This window comes from Heterocephalus glaber, unplaced genomic scaffold (assembly GCF_053883595.1).
Source record: "Heterocephalus glaber isolate CG9 unplaced genomic scaffold, H.glaber_assembly_v1.0 deba00001760, whole genome shotgun sequence".
Classification (NCBI taxonomy): Eukaryota; Metazoa; Chordata; class Mammalia; order Rodentia; family Bathyergidae; genus Heterocephalus; species Heterocephalus glaber.
Window position 1 is genome coordinate 3,597,948 of NW_028258457.1, and position 17,172 is coordinate 3,615,119.

Sequence of the window (17,172 nt, forward strand, 5' to 3'; positions counted from 1 at the left end):
GATCTGCCCTATGGCAGACCAGGCCGTCCCTAGGGCCTCCATAAGCTCTTGGGGGAAGGGCAAAGCAATCACTCAACAGTAGAGGAACCTAACCAAGAGGTCAAAGTCAATGATGGTATCAGATATACCCTCACCAGGGCCCCTACACGGTCCCCGAAGAGGACACAACACCACGGATCTGTGGGAGTCCTGGGGATGGCAGGACCTGAGTTACCATCAGACACCACCAGGCACACCCAACCAGCACACCCTGGACTGGGCTGGCCAGTTCCTTCAGAGAACGTCCATGGGGAGGTGGGGAGGACCAAGTCCCTGGCCTTGTACTGAGGTGACTTCCACGTCACAACGAGCACACCCCTGCTGTATGACTGTCCAGCGTCGGGGAGCGGGCGAGGGTGCTTGGCGACTCTTGGTTTCTGGAATTTTCCTATAAATCTGAAACATCTTAACCAGGCACAGTGGTGCACATCTGTCATCCCAACTACTTGGGAGGCTGAGGTAGGAGGATCACTAGTTTGAGGGCAGTTTAGGCAACTTAGTGACTTGGCCTGGCTTTTTTTTTTCCTTTCTTTTGGTACTGGGCATCAAACCCAGGGGTCTCTACCACTGAGCTACATCCCCTGCCCTTTTTTAGTTTTTTAAAATTTTGAAATAGGATCTTGTCAGGTTGCCCAGGTGAGACTCAAATTTGCAATCCTCCTGCCTCAGCCTCCCTAAATGCTGGGATTACAGGCATAAACCACTGCAACTGGTTAAATATCTTTTTGGGTACCATGTCTTCCAGAATGGGACAGTGGGGCAGGCACTGGCCCAAGCCACACCCACAGCAGGGCTGGGACTCTCAGAGTGGACTGCTGCATTCAAAGAGCAGCCCCCCTCCCCACCCACCCCGGGTATCTGTGGAGACCAGGAAGAGGCGTGATCAGTCCCCATTCATTGGTCTTACTGAGGGGCTCACAGCTCTGTGATTCAGCCCAGGGGAAAGTGAAGGCAAGACCAATCCCAGGGTTGGAAGTCCAGCACAGGGGCGATGGCCCCAGAGGGAGACTAGAAAGGCTCAGCAAAAACAAGAATGACTTGGCTTTCTCCCCTCAGGGGAAAAGAGCCAGCTAGGTCATCTTCTTTCTCTTTTTCCTTCAGCGGCTGGGAAACTCAGGGCTCCAGTTTCGTGTTCAGCTGTCAGTGAAAAGCTTGTGGGTCTGTGTCTCTTCTCTTCCCAACAGAACAACTCTGGTTTTCCATTCTGGCACCTTCTAGTTTACACAACAGCCGGAAACATTTCTAGAGCAGCCAGGATGTGCCCCAGGCCACGGAAGGGCTTTGGTGTCTCATTCTTGCTGCCAAAACAAACTATGCAGACTTTGCAGCTTAAAGCAACACAGTTGCCTCCTCTCGGGGTCTGCAGGGCAGATGTCTGTGGTTCAGGCAGAGGGGCAGGGCTTCTGCCCAGAGCCTCCGTAACCCCATCCTCGCTCCTAGAGGCCCCTGCAGCCCTTGGCCCTTGGCCCTTGGCCCCTTCCTGCACCTGCAGTGCGGCATCTTCAGCCTCTCTCGGCCTTTCACCCTCTTCTCCCCACAGGCACTGGAGACTGAACCAGGGCCTTCATTTGGTTTATTTGGAGACAGGGTCTTGCTAAGTCGATACACTGCTCAGGGCTGGGGGTGGGGCTTGAAGTTGAGACCTCCCTCACATGCCCCACAGTCCAGGCAGTGGTTCCAATGTGAGTGAGGACAGTGTGGCCCAGGGATGGCCTGCAGCCGCTGCAGGCCATCTGTGTACACGGCTGCCCTCTGCAGTGCTCTCGGCTCTTGTCTAATGGAGAAGCTAGCTGCCTCCTCCCAACGCAGGAAACTCGGGCTCTCAGGGCCAGGTAACAAAGCCAGCTGTCTCCCTGCGCCCCATCGCACCCTGCTTGAGGCCAAGCTGAGGTCATCGTCCCCAGGTGCACACTGCCGTCCCTTACCTGAGGAAAGGTGCCACTCTTGGACAGGTAGCTAGGGGCGGTGGCTGTGGTAGCATAGCTGGCATCGGGGCAGGGCTGGCCACCCAGGAAGGAGGCCGAGCTCGAGAACACGCTGGAGGAGGAGACAGAGAAGGTGATTGCTGGGCACAGCAGGGGCGCTGGGGCTGGCACTGGGGTCCCCTCCTGGTGCCCAAACAGGAGCTCGGCCACGTGGACACTATCGGGGGGACACTGAGGCATGCAGAGCCCCACTTCGCTCGGGTGGAGCCCAGGGCTGCCCTCCTAGGCCCAAAGTGTGCTCAGCCTTGTCCCTGAGGATGGTGGCTCCGTGCTGGGGCTGAGTCCCAAACTCATCTCAAAGGGCTGGGCCATGGCAGGGCACGGGCCACTGTCACTTCACCCAGGCCACCCAGGCCCAGCTCACACTGACAGGCGGACAGAGCATAGCCCGGAACCTAGGGCACCTCACTCGGAGGCCAGGATCCGTCCCTGTCCACCACTGCCCTGTTACTCGATATGGCCAGGGACACAGAGAGCCAAGGACACGGCAGGGCCAGGGAGTCTTTGACCCAAGGAGTCAATCTCACACCTGGTCAGGAAGGAGGGGAGGGGACAGCACCCGTCAGGGCCTTCATCACGCCCAGCTCCCATGCTCCCGGGCTGCCTTGGTCCAGGAAGCTGCCAACATTCCCCTTGCTAGGTTTCTGGAGGACATTTCCTGTCCTCACTCCAGAATCTTCTAGAATCCCCACGAGGCTCTGCCTGCAGTATTGCCAGGCCCTGTGCACAGGCTGCTGCTTCTGCCTGGGATGTAGGATGTTTCCCAACAAACTCCTACCCATCCACCAAAACCCAGTTCAGCCATTGCCCTGTGTAGAAGAGATGTCTCCTGGTTCCTCTGTGGAGACACTTACTGGCTGTCACTGGAGAAGCCTGGGTAGGACGGCGGTGAGAAGCTACTCCACCAGGGACAATGCAGGAGGCCATTCTGAAACACAAGGGAGTGATGTCAGCGTGGGCAGGTGGGGACAGAAGACCAATTCCATCCCATCCCAGCCATGGGACAGAGGAAGAACAATGGAGAGCAAGGGCTCTACAGTCAGCCTGGGCATCCCTTCTGGTCACAGGGGGAGTTAGTGAACCTTGCAGTACATCAGTTTCCCCATCTGAGTGACAGCCCGAAGGCAGAGGCAGGAAGGTCACCCACCAGAGCATTCCACATGCCAGGCCAGGGCCCACAATCTCCATTTCAGAGAGGGGGACGCCTAGTGTGCAGTGGCCTGGGGACCCCGGCTGAAGAGACCCTGGGTTCCATGGCAGAGCCCATCACTGGTACAGCGAGACCTCGTACAGGACCCCTGAGCCCTTTCCTGGGTTGTGGGGGCTGTGGGCCCAGGGGCGGCTCAGTTGGCCCCTCCCTGCCCTGGGGACCCTGGCTTCTGTCCTCTGGCCACCCAGCCCACTGGGGAGAGGCTACTGACTGGGGGGCACCATCCTGCTTGCCCTAGCCGAGCCTGGGGGTCACGCTGGCCCCTGAAGGCCTCCACCGGGCTGCTCCATGGGACCCGGGTGCCAGTCCCCAGGCCCAGCCCCGCCCTCCCTCCATAATGGGGCAGCGGCTGAGAACCACCCGCTTCACTGCTCAGCACGGAGGGGGAGGACACACCCCAGTCCTGAGCTCCCCCCGGGGGCCTGCTGACCTCCAGAGGGGAGGCCTTGGCAGTCTCACAGGCCAGAGAGGGGGCAGGCGGGGGCTGTGTGTGACCTCCTGTCTTTTCAGTTTTTTCGTTTTTGTTTTTTGGTGTACTGGGGGTGGAACCCAGCACCTCTGCACTGAGCTACATCCCCAGCCCCTTTCTAATTCACTTTTTTTTTAAATTTTGAGATGGGGTCTCACTAAGTCTGTTACCCAGAACTTTTAATCCTCCGGCCTCAGCCTCCCAGAGTGCTGGGGTGACGGGTGTGGGCCACCATGCCAGGCAAGCCTCTAGTTCTTCATGGAACTCAAAGTAAACAGTAAAGAGGGAAAAAGAACTACAGGTGTTGACCAAAGCCAAGGCCCCTGGCTCCTGGGCTTGCGGCTCCGTCAACCCTAATGAGAAATCCTCTTTGGGAGCCTCTGGAGCCGGGGGTGATGGCGCACACCTGTCATCTCAGCGCTCAGGAGGCTGAGGCAGGACTGCCATGAATTCAAGACCAGCGTGGGCTACACAGCAAGTTCAAAGCCAGCCTGAACTACATAGTAAGATCCTGACTCAAAAAAATAAAAGAATCCTTCAGAAAGAAGCAGGGTCACTGTGTCCCAAGTGGGGTCTCCCCAGAAACACCTTTGTCTCTCCAGAGCCCTGGTCTAGGGCCCTTCCCCCTCCTGCCCAGAGAGGAAGGGACCTTCCCAAGGTCTCCCAGAGCTGACCGCTGGCCCCAGCCCCTCAGCCTCCTGCATGAATTTGGGTACAGGGTCTCCCATGAGGACATGCAGGTGACAAATCACCATGGAAAAGATTTCACCATCACTGGGTGGTAGGGAAACACAAAATAAAACCACAATAAATGCTCGGTACTCCACCATCAGGAAGGCCAAAATAAAAAATAGTGACAGCACCAACTGCTGGTGAAAATGTAGAAAAACTAAATCACTAATACATTGCTGATAGGAACAAAAAATGTTATAGCCCCTCTGGAGAGCAGTTTGGCAGTTTCTTTAAGAACTACAACACCAGGCCTGGCGTGGTGGCACACACCTGTCATCTCAGCACTTGGGAGGCTGAGGCAGGAGGATCACCATGAGTTCAAGGCCAGCCTGAACTACCCAATGAGACCCTGTCTCAAAACAAAACAAAACAAAACAAAACAAAACACTACAACACCACTGGGGAGGCTGAGGCAGAAAGATCACTGTGAATTCGAGGTCAGTCTGGGTACATAGTGAGTTAAAAACCAGCTTAAACTGCATAGTGAGACCCTAGCTCAAAAAAATAAAAAAACCCAAATTCAACATTTTTTGAGGGCAGACAATATGGTAAGTGGAAAATTCTACATGACCTCACATGTCAGGTCCCAGGCAAAACAGGAGCATACTAAAAATACTCTATAAAATTACCTTCATGCCACATGTATAGATGTATATGAAACATAATGGGCTTGGAGCCCCTCCCCAGGGAATCTCATTATGTACATGTAGATAGTCTGAAATCTGAAAAGCCCTGAACTTGAAACATTCTGGTTCTAAGCATCCCAACAAGAGAGGCTGCACTGTGATATATGAGGCAACCTGGCTAAGCCTCAAGGGATGGTGCTGAGCAACAGGAAGGAGCCAACCCAAAAAAGGTCACAGTGTTTGGTTGCATTTCCATATCATTCTGGAAATGATAAATTATAAAAATGGAAAATAGCAATGGTGTCAGTGGATTAGGAGGGCGTAGGGTGGACGGGCAGGTGTGGCCACACAGAAGCAAGTCATGGGTAGCTGGGCCTGGTGCCACCTGCCTGTCATCCCAGCACTCAGGAGGCTGAGGCAGGAGAATCACCACGAGCTTGAGGCCAGCCTGGGCTACATAGTGAGATCCTGTCTCAAAAAACCAAAACACAATACAAAGCAAAGAGCAACTTACGGGATCCTTGCAGTAACGAAAATGTCCTCTATCTTGGCTGTATCAATGACAGTGTTCTGACTGTGAAATTATGTTACTGTTTGTCAAGATGTTACCAAGAGCAGAACACAGTGAGTGCAGAAGACAACTCTGTGTTACTTCTTTTTTTTGGTACCGGGGATCGAACTCGGGTCCTTGTGCTTGCGCAGCAGGTGGGGAAACCACTGAGCTAAATCCCTGGCTCTGTGTTACTTCTTATGACTATATGTGGATCTACCATTACCTCACAGTAAAAAGTTTAACTGAAAATAAAGTACAAATTCTTTAGGGGCACAGGGGTACCTGGGTGTCAAGCCAAGAGGACAACATTGAGGGTCCCCTCACACATCTGCCTGGGACTGCCTTTGAGAAGTCCCCAGGCCAGGCCTGGGAGGTGGGACAGTGGGGGAGAGTCAAAGCCCTACTGCCCCAACCTCCTCCCGCTCAGTCTGGGCCTCTGCTGGGGCCACCAAATCAGGGCACTCTACTCCCATCCAATAGAAAAACTGTGCACAGCAAGCCAATCAGAGCTTCTCATTCACAGCCAGAGGGGTGACTCAAAGTTTGACAGTGGGCCCTGGTACATGATTGGCCCACAGATGGGCACCTGACCTTGGCTGGTCAATGAGAGTCCACTGGCAAACAGAGGGGGTAGTTCCTTCTTAAAGGGCAGGTCCCAGAATGTGCTTGGTCTGGAGATGGGTACCCTAGCCACCCAAACAGAGCCTGCCTGGATATTTTTGATTTTCCCCTGGAGTCGGAGAGGTTGCCTTCTGAGAAGCAGGAAAGGCCTACTCAAGTGGTATAGGGTCTGGGAAGCTGAGGCAGGAGGATCACAAATTTAAGTCTATCCTGGGCAACTTAGCAAGATCATGGCTCAAAAAATAAAAAAGGCTATGGGTCCCATGGTCCCTCCCTGGCCAGTCACTCACGTGGCCTGTGGGGCGACTGTGCAGATACCCTAGGGCAGCCCAAGCTCAGAGAACACTGAGGACCTTCTTTGGGCTCTGATGTCTGGAGGAGATTCAGGGAAGAGTCAGGGTGCACCCAGCCCCCATTGATCAGTGTCCCTGTCCTCACAGTTGGGGCTTCGGAGCCTCAGTCCCCTCCTCAGCTAGCTGCCAGCACTCCTTCTGACCCAGGAATCCTGTTTGGGAAGCACCCCAGGGACTAAACATGGGGGAGAGGAAAACAGCGGTACTATTTATAGCGGAGGAAAACTGGACTCTCCCCAAAGGCCAAGAACAGGGAAATAATTAAGCAAATGACGGGCTGCAGGGCGAGGGAGGAATTTTTGGAAGGATGAGGGAGACCCAGGAAGGTGTTAGTGTGACAGCTGGTGGGAAGGCGGGGCAGTGCAGGGATGGTGTGGGGCACAGCCCCTTCCAGAGGAAAGGGCATAGAGGAGCTGGACATGGCCACGCTGACCCTGGCTGCAGGCCCTGGACGCCGGCCAGGGATTCCTAGCTCCTGCTCCTTAGGGTTTGTGACACCCCCTTTGCATTCAATGCTTAGCTGAGTTACGGTCCCCGCTGTCCCCACCCTGCCCCCCCAACCTCTGTGGCTCTGGGCAACCCTGGTGGCTATCTGCTAGTTCAGCAGAAACCAGGCTTGTTCTTTTTTTTTTTTTTTAATTTTAAGAGACAAGGTCTTGCTATATAATTCAGCCTGGCCTTGAACTCACTACACCTCCAACTCACAGCAATTCTCCCGCCTCAGCCTCCAGAGTGCCAGGATTCCAGGTATGAGCCATCACTCCTGGCTCCCAGGCTTGTTCTTACTGCCATCTACACACCCAGCCCTGCACCCTCTGGAACAGTATCCGTGTCCCAGTCCCGTTGGTGTCACACTCACTCTGGGCAGAGGGGCATGGACCCTGCTCGTAGCAGAGGAGGAGGGGGAGGAAGTGGCCGTGCTGTCCTGTGGAGTAGACCCCCGGCTGCTGCACCCCAAGTGGTCCACTCTGCGCCTGCTCTCTTGGCCTCCCTCCGCCTGAGTCTCCCCATCGGGTCACCCACCCTGTCTTCTTTTCCACTGTGGCAGGACCCCCGAGTTGCCCAGGGAAGGAGGGTTCTGAGACCTCCTCCTCATGGCCACTGTGACAGGAGGCCAGGCTCCAATCTCTAGGAGTTTTGTGACTTGTGACACTTTATTCAGTCATCAAAACTCGAAGGAAGGGCTGGGGGTCCAGCTCAGTGGAAAAGTGTGTGATTAGCATGAGTGAGGCCCCAGGTTCCATCCCCTGCACCAACAAAACAAAACAGAAGCCACAAGTACCCGAGTTCGATCCCCAGTACCAAAACAAAACAAAACAAAACAGAAGCCAGGTGTGGTGGCACAAGCCTGTCATCCCAGGACTCTGGGAGGCTGAGGCAGGAGGGTTGCAAGTTCAAGCCCAGCCTCGGCAACTTAGCAATTTAGCAAGACCCTGTCTCAAAATTTAAAAAGCCTAAGTCGGGCATGGTGGCACACGTCTGAAATCCCAGCACTCAGGAGGCTGAGGCAGGAGGATCCCTGTAACTTTGAGGCCAACCTGGGCTACATAGTGAGTCCAAAGCCAGCCTGAACTAGATAGCAAGACTCTGTCTCAAAAAATCTAAATCAGTAAAGAAACAAAAATCTAAATAAGTAAATAAGGAATTAAAATGGGCTGGTGATGTAGCTCAGCAGGAAGGCCCTGGGTTCCATTCCCAGTATGCTGCCCCCTCCAAAAAGAATAAGCTTCAAGGGCTGGGGATTTGGCTCAGTGGTTCTGGCACCTGCTGTGCAAGCTCAAGGTCCCAAGTTCGACCCCCAGTACCAAAAAAAAAAAAAACACACAGAAAGGGAAGAACCTTAAATACATGTTAATAAGTAAAAACAGCCAATCTGTAAAGGCTTTGTCCAATTCCAGCTGTGGCATTCTGGGAAGAGAGAACCTGGAAACTGGAAAGATCCACGGTTCCCAGGGGCTTGGGATAAGACTGATTGGGGAGGGCCAGGAATTTAGCTCAGTGGTTTCGACACCTGCCGCGCAAGTGCAAGGACCCAAGTTCGATCCCCAGTTCGATCCCCGATACAAAAAAAAAAAAAGAGAGACAGATTGGGGAGGATTTTCAGGGCCCCAAAACTCTTCTGTGGGGGCCCCTGTGGCCCCTACACCATCAAAACCCAGACAATGCTGAACACCAAAAATAGATCCAAAGGTACACTTTGGACTTTAGTTAATGATAATGTGTCAGTTTGGGCATATTAACTGTAACATGCTCACCGCATTAATGCAGGGTATTAGTGCAGGGACAGGGAAGGCATGAGGATTACGGGAACTCTGCTTTCTGAGTAATTTTCCTGTAGGCCAAAAAGTGGCTTGAGAAATAGTCACTGGGCGTGGTGACACAGGCCTGTGATCCCAGCATTCTAAGAGGGTGAGGCAGAAAGACCCCAGGTTCAAACTAAGCCTGAGCAATTTAGAGATTAGCAAGACCCTATCTTGAAATTAAAGAAATAAATAAAAGGGCTGGGGATGTAACTCAGTGTGAAGCCCCCAAGTTTAATGTCCAGCACCAAAAAAAAAAAAAGTCAGTTAAATTGAAGTTTTTTTGTTTTGCTTTTGTGGTACTAGGGATTGAACCATTGAAGGAGTACAGAGCTACAGCTTTGGCCCTTTTTATTTACTGATTTATTTCACTTTATTTTGTATTTTGAGATAGGGTCTTGCTAAATTGCCAAGGCTTGGCTTGAACTTGCAATCCTCCTGCCTCAGCCTCCTGCATAGCTGGGGTCACAAGAGTGTGCCACTGTACCCAACAGGAAAAACATTTTATGTGTTGTTTTTTTTTTAGTACTGGGATCAAACTCACGACCTTGCACTTGCCAGGCAGGCACTGTGCGGCTGAGCTAAATCCCCAGCCCCTTAGAAAAAACATTTTATTTTATTTTATTTATTTATTTATTTAGGTACCAGGGATCGAACTCAGGACCTTGTGTTTGTGAGGCAGGCGGTGGAACCACTGAGCTAAATCCCCGGCCCTGAAAAAACATTTTAAATGCTCCACTCTGACCGTCTCCCAAGGTCCACTCGAGCAGTCACTGTAGGGGCAGCCCTGGCAGGAGGGGGAGTGCACTGAGTGTCCCTCCAAAGGCCATGACTCGAAAGAAACCTAATGGCAGTGAGGTTCAGGGGCTGGAGGTGCAGTGCAGGCCAGAAGGCAAAGCTGGGGACTAAGGTCACCTCCATTCACCTATCCAGATGAGATCCTCTCCAGGTCCATAGGAAGCTCACAGAGCTCGGCTCTGGACTGAGGTCAAGGTCAAGGTTAAGGTCATGGCTACATTCCTAAGGGCTGTGCCCTCCATGAAGGCCAATTTGGCAAGAAGTCACAGGGCAGCATCACTGTCAGGACTTGGGGAACTGGGGGGTCGTGCTCACCTGCAGTGGGGTCGGGCTGTACAGGATGCCGGCGGGAGGGGGCTCGTGCTGTGGGCACTCCCGGTCCATGGCAGGCCCCACTGCGAGCATCAGGGGCAGGTGACCCCTGGCCACGGGTGGGCACGTCTATTTGGGCTTGGAGCTCCTTGGTAGTGGTGGCGGTGGTGGCATCATGCCCTGCAGAGAGAAACGCAGGTGTCCTGAGGTCATCCTGAAGTGGCCACACCAGTCACCTGGCACCTTTCCCTCCTGACCTGCAGGCCTTGCACCCCACCCTGGCATCTGCAACTCCTGCCCTAGCCTCTTCAGCTCAGCCCTGATTATACAAGTGAATGTGAGGCACAGAGAGAGAACCCTTGGATATGAGCAGCGGTGTCAGGCTGACCTTGGGATCTGCCATCTAAGGCCACAGAGGGATGGTCCACTACAAGCTGGGGTGGTTCACAGGCCTGTCCTCAGCAGCCACTGAGGGCCATGCAGTCTCCCAGGGCAGTCAAGAGCTGAGCCCAGCCAGGAAGAGTGCTGAGCTTACTTTGGGGTCAGGAGACACACTGCTCCACTGAGAACAGTCCTGCTTGGAGGGCATGCAGGCTGCAGCCCTCACAGAGCCAGATTCCTGAGGATCACTGTGACCGCCCCCATCCCTAGGCTCCCCACCAGCTGAGAGCTGGAGCCCCAGGCCAGGCCTGCGGGGGTGGCAGGCAGGCATGCTGGGAGGGTGGTGGCCCAGGGCATTAATCACTGTGGCAGCAGGAAGGGGAGGCGCGGCCACTGCTCCGGCCAAGCCCTGGAGTGTAGAAATCCTTGGGATTTCCAGTAATCGCCGTGCAGCCACACGTGTGGGCGCTTGTGCAACTGCAGGGGGAGGGGACAGCAGGCAGGAGGCTCAGGGGCCAGGGCGCCTGCCCTCGCTCTGCTCCGCCTGCCACAGGGCCGTCAATTCCTCCCAAGGGCCGGGATCCCGGGAAGGAGGCCCTGCTGCCTCCTACCCTGCAGGCCGGGATAAAACCCACAGTAAGTGACCCACACTGGCATCTGGAGTCCTGGCTGCTTCTCATAAGAGGCACACCCCATGGGACACCCTGGTGGCACCTGAGCTCTGCTGAGCCTTAGTTTGCCTCTGGAAACGGGCTGAAGGGGCTAAAGGGACGAGGCTCACCAGGCGCTCCTACAGGTGCAAGCTGCAGCCCCTTTTCCTAAGAGCACCAGAGGCTTCAGCACAGGGACACCCTCCAAGAGGCGCACAGCCACCCAGGGGCCAGATGGCCCAGAAACCACCCCCAGAAGAGCCCTCCCCACAGCTGCTCCCTTAGAAAGCCACATCTCACTCCAAAGGGGACACCTGGGGTGCTGCTCAAATGATCCCAGGGCAGTCCTCAAGGTTCACTGTATCTGAGGGACCCTGCTTGGCCTTGAGCGGACCTCCGTGTGCCAGGTGGCTCCTCTGTTTCCTGGTCCTGAGCCCTGCCCACCTTCAGGTCCCCCAGGTGACAAGGGTTCCTATCAGCAGCACCAGTGGCTCCAGCTCTCAAGTGTCAGTCAAGGTGGGGGATGGGGTAGGAAAAAGAGCTGGGAGTGTGGGGAAAGGAAAATAGATGTCACTCAAAACCATGCACAAGGATGTTCAGTGGCTCATTCATGATGGCCAAAAGGCAGAAATAGTCCAGGTGTCCATGGAGGGACACACACAGCAAGCTCCAGTCACATACTGGAATATTATTCTGCCAGGAAGAGTAGTGCTGTGACACTCACCGCAGCGTGGACGGACCTTGAGGACACTGTGCTCAGTGAGAGATGCCAGACACAGAGGACCCAGTGTGTGGGGTCCATGGACAGGAAACCCTCAGGACAGGTGAACACAGACAGGAAGTGGCCTTGTGGGTACTGTATTCCATGTGCCTTCCGGAGGAGGTGGGCTGCCCTGAACACACCCCCACACTCTGCACCCCTCCCAGGATCCCAGGCTTGGTCTCTGCCACATGCCCTCCAGCCTCACCCTAACACCCTTGGCTCTGGGGTCTGCACTCCCCGGACACCCTTCCTGCAGAACCCCTTGGCTGCCTGAGACCGTGTCATGTCCCGGGGGGCACCCTGCTGTCCCCAGAATAAGCTCAGCAGCGCCTCGCCTGCCTGGCAAGCACAAGGTCCTGAGTTCAATCCCCAGTACTAGAAAAAAATAAAAAATAAAATAAGCCCAGCAGGGCAGCAGCCTGGGACGTGGTGTGTGAAGTGTGTCACAGGCCCCACTCTGCCGCCTGGTGCTTATTTTTAGGTGTCTCTGGCCAGGCGTGGCATGGGTTGGTCACTGGGTCCCAGTGGAGAGGATGGGCCACGCTTTATAATCTCAGCTGACGTTTGAAGGAGTGGCTTCCTCCGGAAATAAGCTACCAAGTGAGTCATTGGGCAAGGGACCCATTACAGCATGAGAGGCCTTGGTGCTGGGACAGTCAGTGGGCGGCTGGGGCCTCAGGAGAGACCAGGGTCCCTGGAAAGGATCCCAGGACACGCGCGCCTGCCGTTTCCGAGCCCTCTTGTGTTCTTCTTTGCCAGCTAGGGCTCAGCACGGGGCTAGACACCCCCGGACAAGGCCCGGAGTCCCACCACTGACAGGGAGCACCGGCAGCTCAGCCTCCTGGACGTCTGACACCAGAACTCCTGTTTCTCTCAGCGCCATGGGACCAGCGCCACTACCTGTGCTGCCGGAGGGTGGTGGGGCCTGGGCCCGGGGGAAGCTAGAGACCCACCATGGTGAGACCCTGAAGGCCTCTGTCTCCAGCCCCAGACAGGCTGCGCACTTGCTTTCTCACTCCCTTCCTTCCTTCCTTCTGTAGTGCTGGGGATTGAACCCAGGGCGTCTGCACTGAACTATATCCCAGGATCTTTACTTTTTATTTTTATTTATTTTTTTTTAGACAGGGTCTCACAATGTAATTCAGGCTGGCCTTCAACTTGCAGTGATCCTCCTGCCTCAGCCTCCTGAGTGCTGGGATTACAGGTGTGTGCCACCACATCCATCTTTGCTTTTTAATTGGAGACAAGGTTTCTGAAGTTGTCCAGGCTGGGCTTAAATTTGAGATCCTCCTACCTCAGCCTCCCAAAGTACTGTACTGGGATTATAAGTCTGCACCACCACATCTGCCTTTTTCTTCCCCCAGTGCTGGGGATGGAGCCCTTGGGAAGTGCCCACCACTGAGCCACACTCCACACTCCCATCCTGGCACTGATGGGGATGGAGGTCCTGGGACTCTGACCAGGCTCAAAGCCACACTTAGCAGCTTAAGCCCCAGATGCCAGTTGCAGCTGTGATGACAGATGTGCGGAGGCTGCTGAACAGACCTTGAGGACCACAGGGCCTGAGGTCATCCCTCGGCCACAAGTCCCTTTCTCTGTGGTCCCCACCAGGAAGGGTCAGGTGCCCCATGTCCTGGGATCTGCCTGACAAGGTCCTGGGAGCCCAGACAAGCCACTTGACTGAGTGAGGCAGATTTCACAAGGCTTGGTGATGTGGGGCAGAGCCCCCGCCACACACACACCTGGCCAGCCCTAGCTTGGGCGCCAGGGCTGTCTGGCCAGGAAGGGACACCTCGGGCCCCAGGGTGCCTGACTATGCAGAAGAGCCCTGTTGTCCCTCCACACGGTGCCTGGGTCAGGGACTCCCTCCTCGGTGCAGCCGTGGGCTTCTGTGAGGCCTCAGACCCACTTGGCAGGGGTCTGTCCCTAGCAAGGGACACAAGCTAGGGACATCATAAGAGGTTCAGACCCCTGGGGTGGGCAGAGGGGAAGAAGCTGAAGCTGGTAGGGTGAGCTGACTGGGGAGGGTGGCAAGGGTCAGGAGAGGGTCCTTTTCTGGGATGTGGTGGCCACCAGTCCTGACTGTGGCAGCCATGGATCCACTCCAGGCCAAGTGCAGGATGTATCCTGCCCCAGCTGGGAGGCCACACATCCTCCTGGTGCTGAGACAGACATCCCAGGACTGCATCAATGCAAGCTGCCTCGAAGGACCTAATCTACCTCCGGGGCTGGGTACCAGCAGCCACCTCTTACCTGGCCTGCCCTAAGGCTGACCGGCCACTCACCCAGGTCCCTGCAATCCCAGGTCAGCCACATCATACAGCTCAGGGTCCCCAAGCCCACTGTGTCCCCAGCAACATCCCACTAAGTCACCCAGGCTGGACTCCAACTTGAGATCCTCCTGCCTCTGCCTCCCAGAGTGCTAGGATGACCAGCTCTGGAGACTCCTTCAATGGGACAGATAGTGGATCATGAGGGAGCTTTCCAGAAAGCTCATGAGAACAGTCCTCAAATACAGATCCCGCATGCATCCCATCTACCAAGACCAGGCCACAGCCAGGTGTTGAGGACCCAGCACAGCAGGCAAAAGGATAACTTCACATTATACAAATGGTTCCAAGCCAGGTATGGTGGCACATGCCTGTCATCCCAGCACTCTGGGAGGCTGAGGCAGGAGAATAGCAAGTTCTAGCACCACTTGAGTGACTCAGTGACTTGGTGAGACCCTGTCTTAAAATACAAAAGAACAAGGGCTGGTGATGGTGTGAAGGCCCTGGGTTCTACCCCAAGTACAATAACAACAGCAAAAAAAAAGAAAGAAAGAAAGAAAGAAAGAAAGAAAGAAAGAAAGAAAGAAAGAAAGAAAGAAAGAAAGAAAGAAAGAAAGAAAGAAAGAAAGAAAGAAAGAAAGAAAGAAAGAAAGAAAGAAAGAAAGAAAGAAAGAAAGAAAGAAAGAAAGAAAGAAAAAAGTTCTCAAGTTCACCGCCAAAGTCAGTGGAGAATTGTGGAGGTAGCCGCCCGGTGTCCAGGAGGTGCCTGCAAAGCTCGGAGAATGGCAGGAGAGGAGCCTCCCTCCCTCTGGAGGCTCTGCAGGCTCATGAAAGAATTATCAGGATGGCCAGGTCTCGCTTGGGGATGAAATCCTACCACTCCCCCTCCTGTGGAGCAGCAGGGCCTGGGGACTGGCTGAGGACAGGGATACCCTTCGGCTACCCTCCTCACTCCCTCCCCTGTGCTGGGGGGCAGGGCAGGACAGACAGACGACCCTCCTGACCCAAGAGCCATGTAGGCCCTCATTGTTCCACCAGCTGCTCCCACGCCCCTCCTGAGGCTGGGGAGCCCTGCACAGGCAGGATGATGGGGACAGGCCTGGCCCCTCGGTGGGCGCAGAGAGGGCCCTTCCAAGAGCAGCTTTTTCTTCTTTTTTTCCCCCCATGATACTGGAGATTAAAAACAAGGCCTTCACGGGGCCTGGGGATTTAGCTCAGTGGTTCTGCCACCTGGTTCGCCAGTCCAAGGTCCTGAGTTCGATCCCCAGTACCAAAAAAAAAAAAAAAAACCAACCAAACAAGGCCTTCACACTAAGTGACATCTCCAACCCTTTTTATGTGTTGAGACAGGGTCTCGCTAAATTGTTCAGGCTGGGCTCAAACATGCAATCCTCCTGCTTCAGCCTCCTGAGTAGCTGGGATGAAAGGCTTGCACCACCACATTCAGCATTACATATTTGAAAAATGATAAACACCAATGCTGTATGATGTGGCACTGGTGTGGCCACCTCCCCAGGTTTCCATGTGTGTGTTGATGTGTGTGTACTTGTGTGTGCCTGTGTTTTGGCTAAATCTCCCAAGAGTGTTTGTGTCACTACAATCATGGTTCTTTCAAGTCACCTAGTGCATTATAATTATTTTCTGCAGTGCTGGGAATGAAACCAGGGCCTTGTGAATGTTACATAAGCTTTGTTATTTTTTAGTTTATATGTTTTTGGGTTGTTTTGGTTGTTCCTGCGTCAGGGTCTCTCCATGTAGCCCAGGCTGACTTTGATCTCAAAGTGATCCTCCTGCCTCAGCTTTCTGAGTGCTGGGATTACAGGCATGCACCACCATGCCTGGCTTCTATCATGTTGTTGTTTTTTTTAGTTCACAGCATCTCCATCCACTGTTTTTTTGTTTCCTTTCTTGGTACCGGGGATCGAACTCGGGACCTTGTACTTGCAAGGCAGGCGCCGGAACCACTAATCCCCAGCCCTATGCATCCACTGTTTTTATTATAGTACTTTATAAAAAAAAAAAAAAAAGGACTGAGCAAGCACAAGGACCCAAGTTTGATCCCTAGTACCAAAAAAAAAAAAAAAAAAAAAAAAAAGGAAAAGGGCTGGGGGTGGGAGTTCAGTGGTAAACACTTGCCTAGCAGGCACAAGGCCCTGGATTCTAGCCACAACTCTGCAAAAAAGAAAAGAAGAAGAAGAACAAGAGAAGGAGGAGGAGGAGGAGGAGGAAGAACCACCAGCACCACCTGGCTGCAGTGGCACAACCTCTCCACCTTGGCAAGTGAGTGAGGCTAGGTCTCCATACCTACATTGTATCCCACCCGGCAAGCCCCCACCCCACACATGGCCTGAGCACCAGGTCCTTCTTCCCCAGCTTCTCCCCAGAAGAAGGCACCTCCTGGCCCAAACCCAGGGTCCAGGGAACCTGGGCACTGCTGCCCCTACTGCAAGGCCCAGGGCCAGGCCAACACACACTGAGCGATTTGCCCAGCGCCTGTCCCCAGGAGCCCAGAGTGCACCGCCATGCCTAGCTTCCCCTATCTCTGATCCCGAGCTGTGAGGTGGAGCCAGCAAATAAGCCAGGTGGAGGAAAAGAGGGGCCGGTCTGACCCCTCAACGCCATCCCAGAGCTCCCCAGGTGAATTCAACCCGTCACTTGACCCCAGGGAGACTGAGGCCATGGCCGTGACTCTGGCCCTCCCCCCACCCCATTGCAGGGGCTGCAGGCAACCGCTCTGCACACCTGCTCCAGTCGCCCTCCAGCCCTGTTCTGGAACCCAAAGGCACAGGGCTGAGGTGCGGCTGCTGGACCCCACACGGCTAGGGAGCAGTACCCGCACAAACAGGGACAGAGCGGGGCCCATGACTAGACTGTGCTGGGGACACACAAGGCCAGGATCAGACCCATGGTGCTGAGGACTTGTCCTCATCGGGAGGAGGGGACACAGGGGGCAGGGGAGAGCACTGGGGTAACGAATAAGCATCGCCAAATTAACCTGTATGACCTCATTTGGAAATAAGGTCTTTGCAAGAGGTGTGCAAAAAATATAGCGAATATTTAAATTTTATAAAAACTGGGCCGGGGATGTAGCTCAGTGGCACTGCGCCTGC

The 17,172-nt window shown here is 54.5% G+C and overlaps 1 protein-coding gene across 2 annotated transcripts in view; it reads right to left on the reverse strand.

Annotated features, from left to right (window-relative positions):
* Sbno2 (strawberry notch homolog 2) overlaps positions 1–17,172 on the reverse strand; it is a 53,040-nt gene that overhangs the window by 27,340 nt on the left and 8,528 nt on the right. For both annotated transcript variants that reach the window (XM_087201417.1, XM_004865975.4), the window contains exons 2-4: positions 10,002–10,178; positions 2,879–2,952; positions 1,965–2,076 (exon numbers count right to left, since the gene is read on the reverse strand). In XM_087201417.1, coding sequence (XP_087057543.1) covers positions 1,965–2,076; positions 2,879–2,952; positions 10,002–10,091 — 276 coding nt within the window. In that variant the 5' untranslated portion in view covers positions 10,092–10,178. The remainder of the gene's footprint in view (positions 1–1,964; positions 2,077–2,878; positions 2,953–10,001; positions 10,179–17,172) is intronic.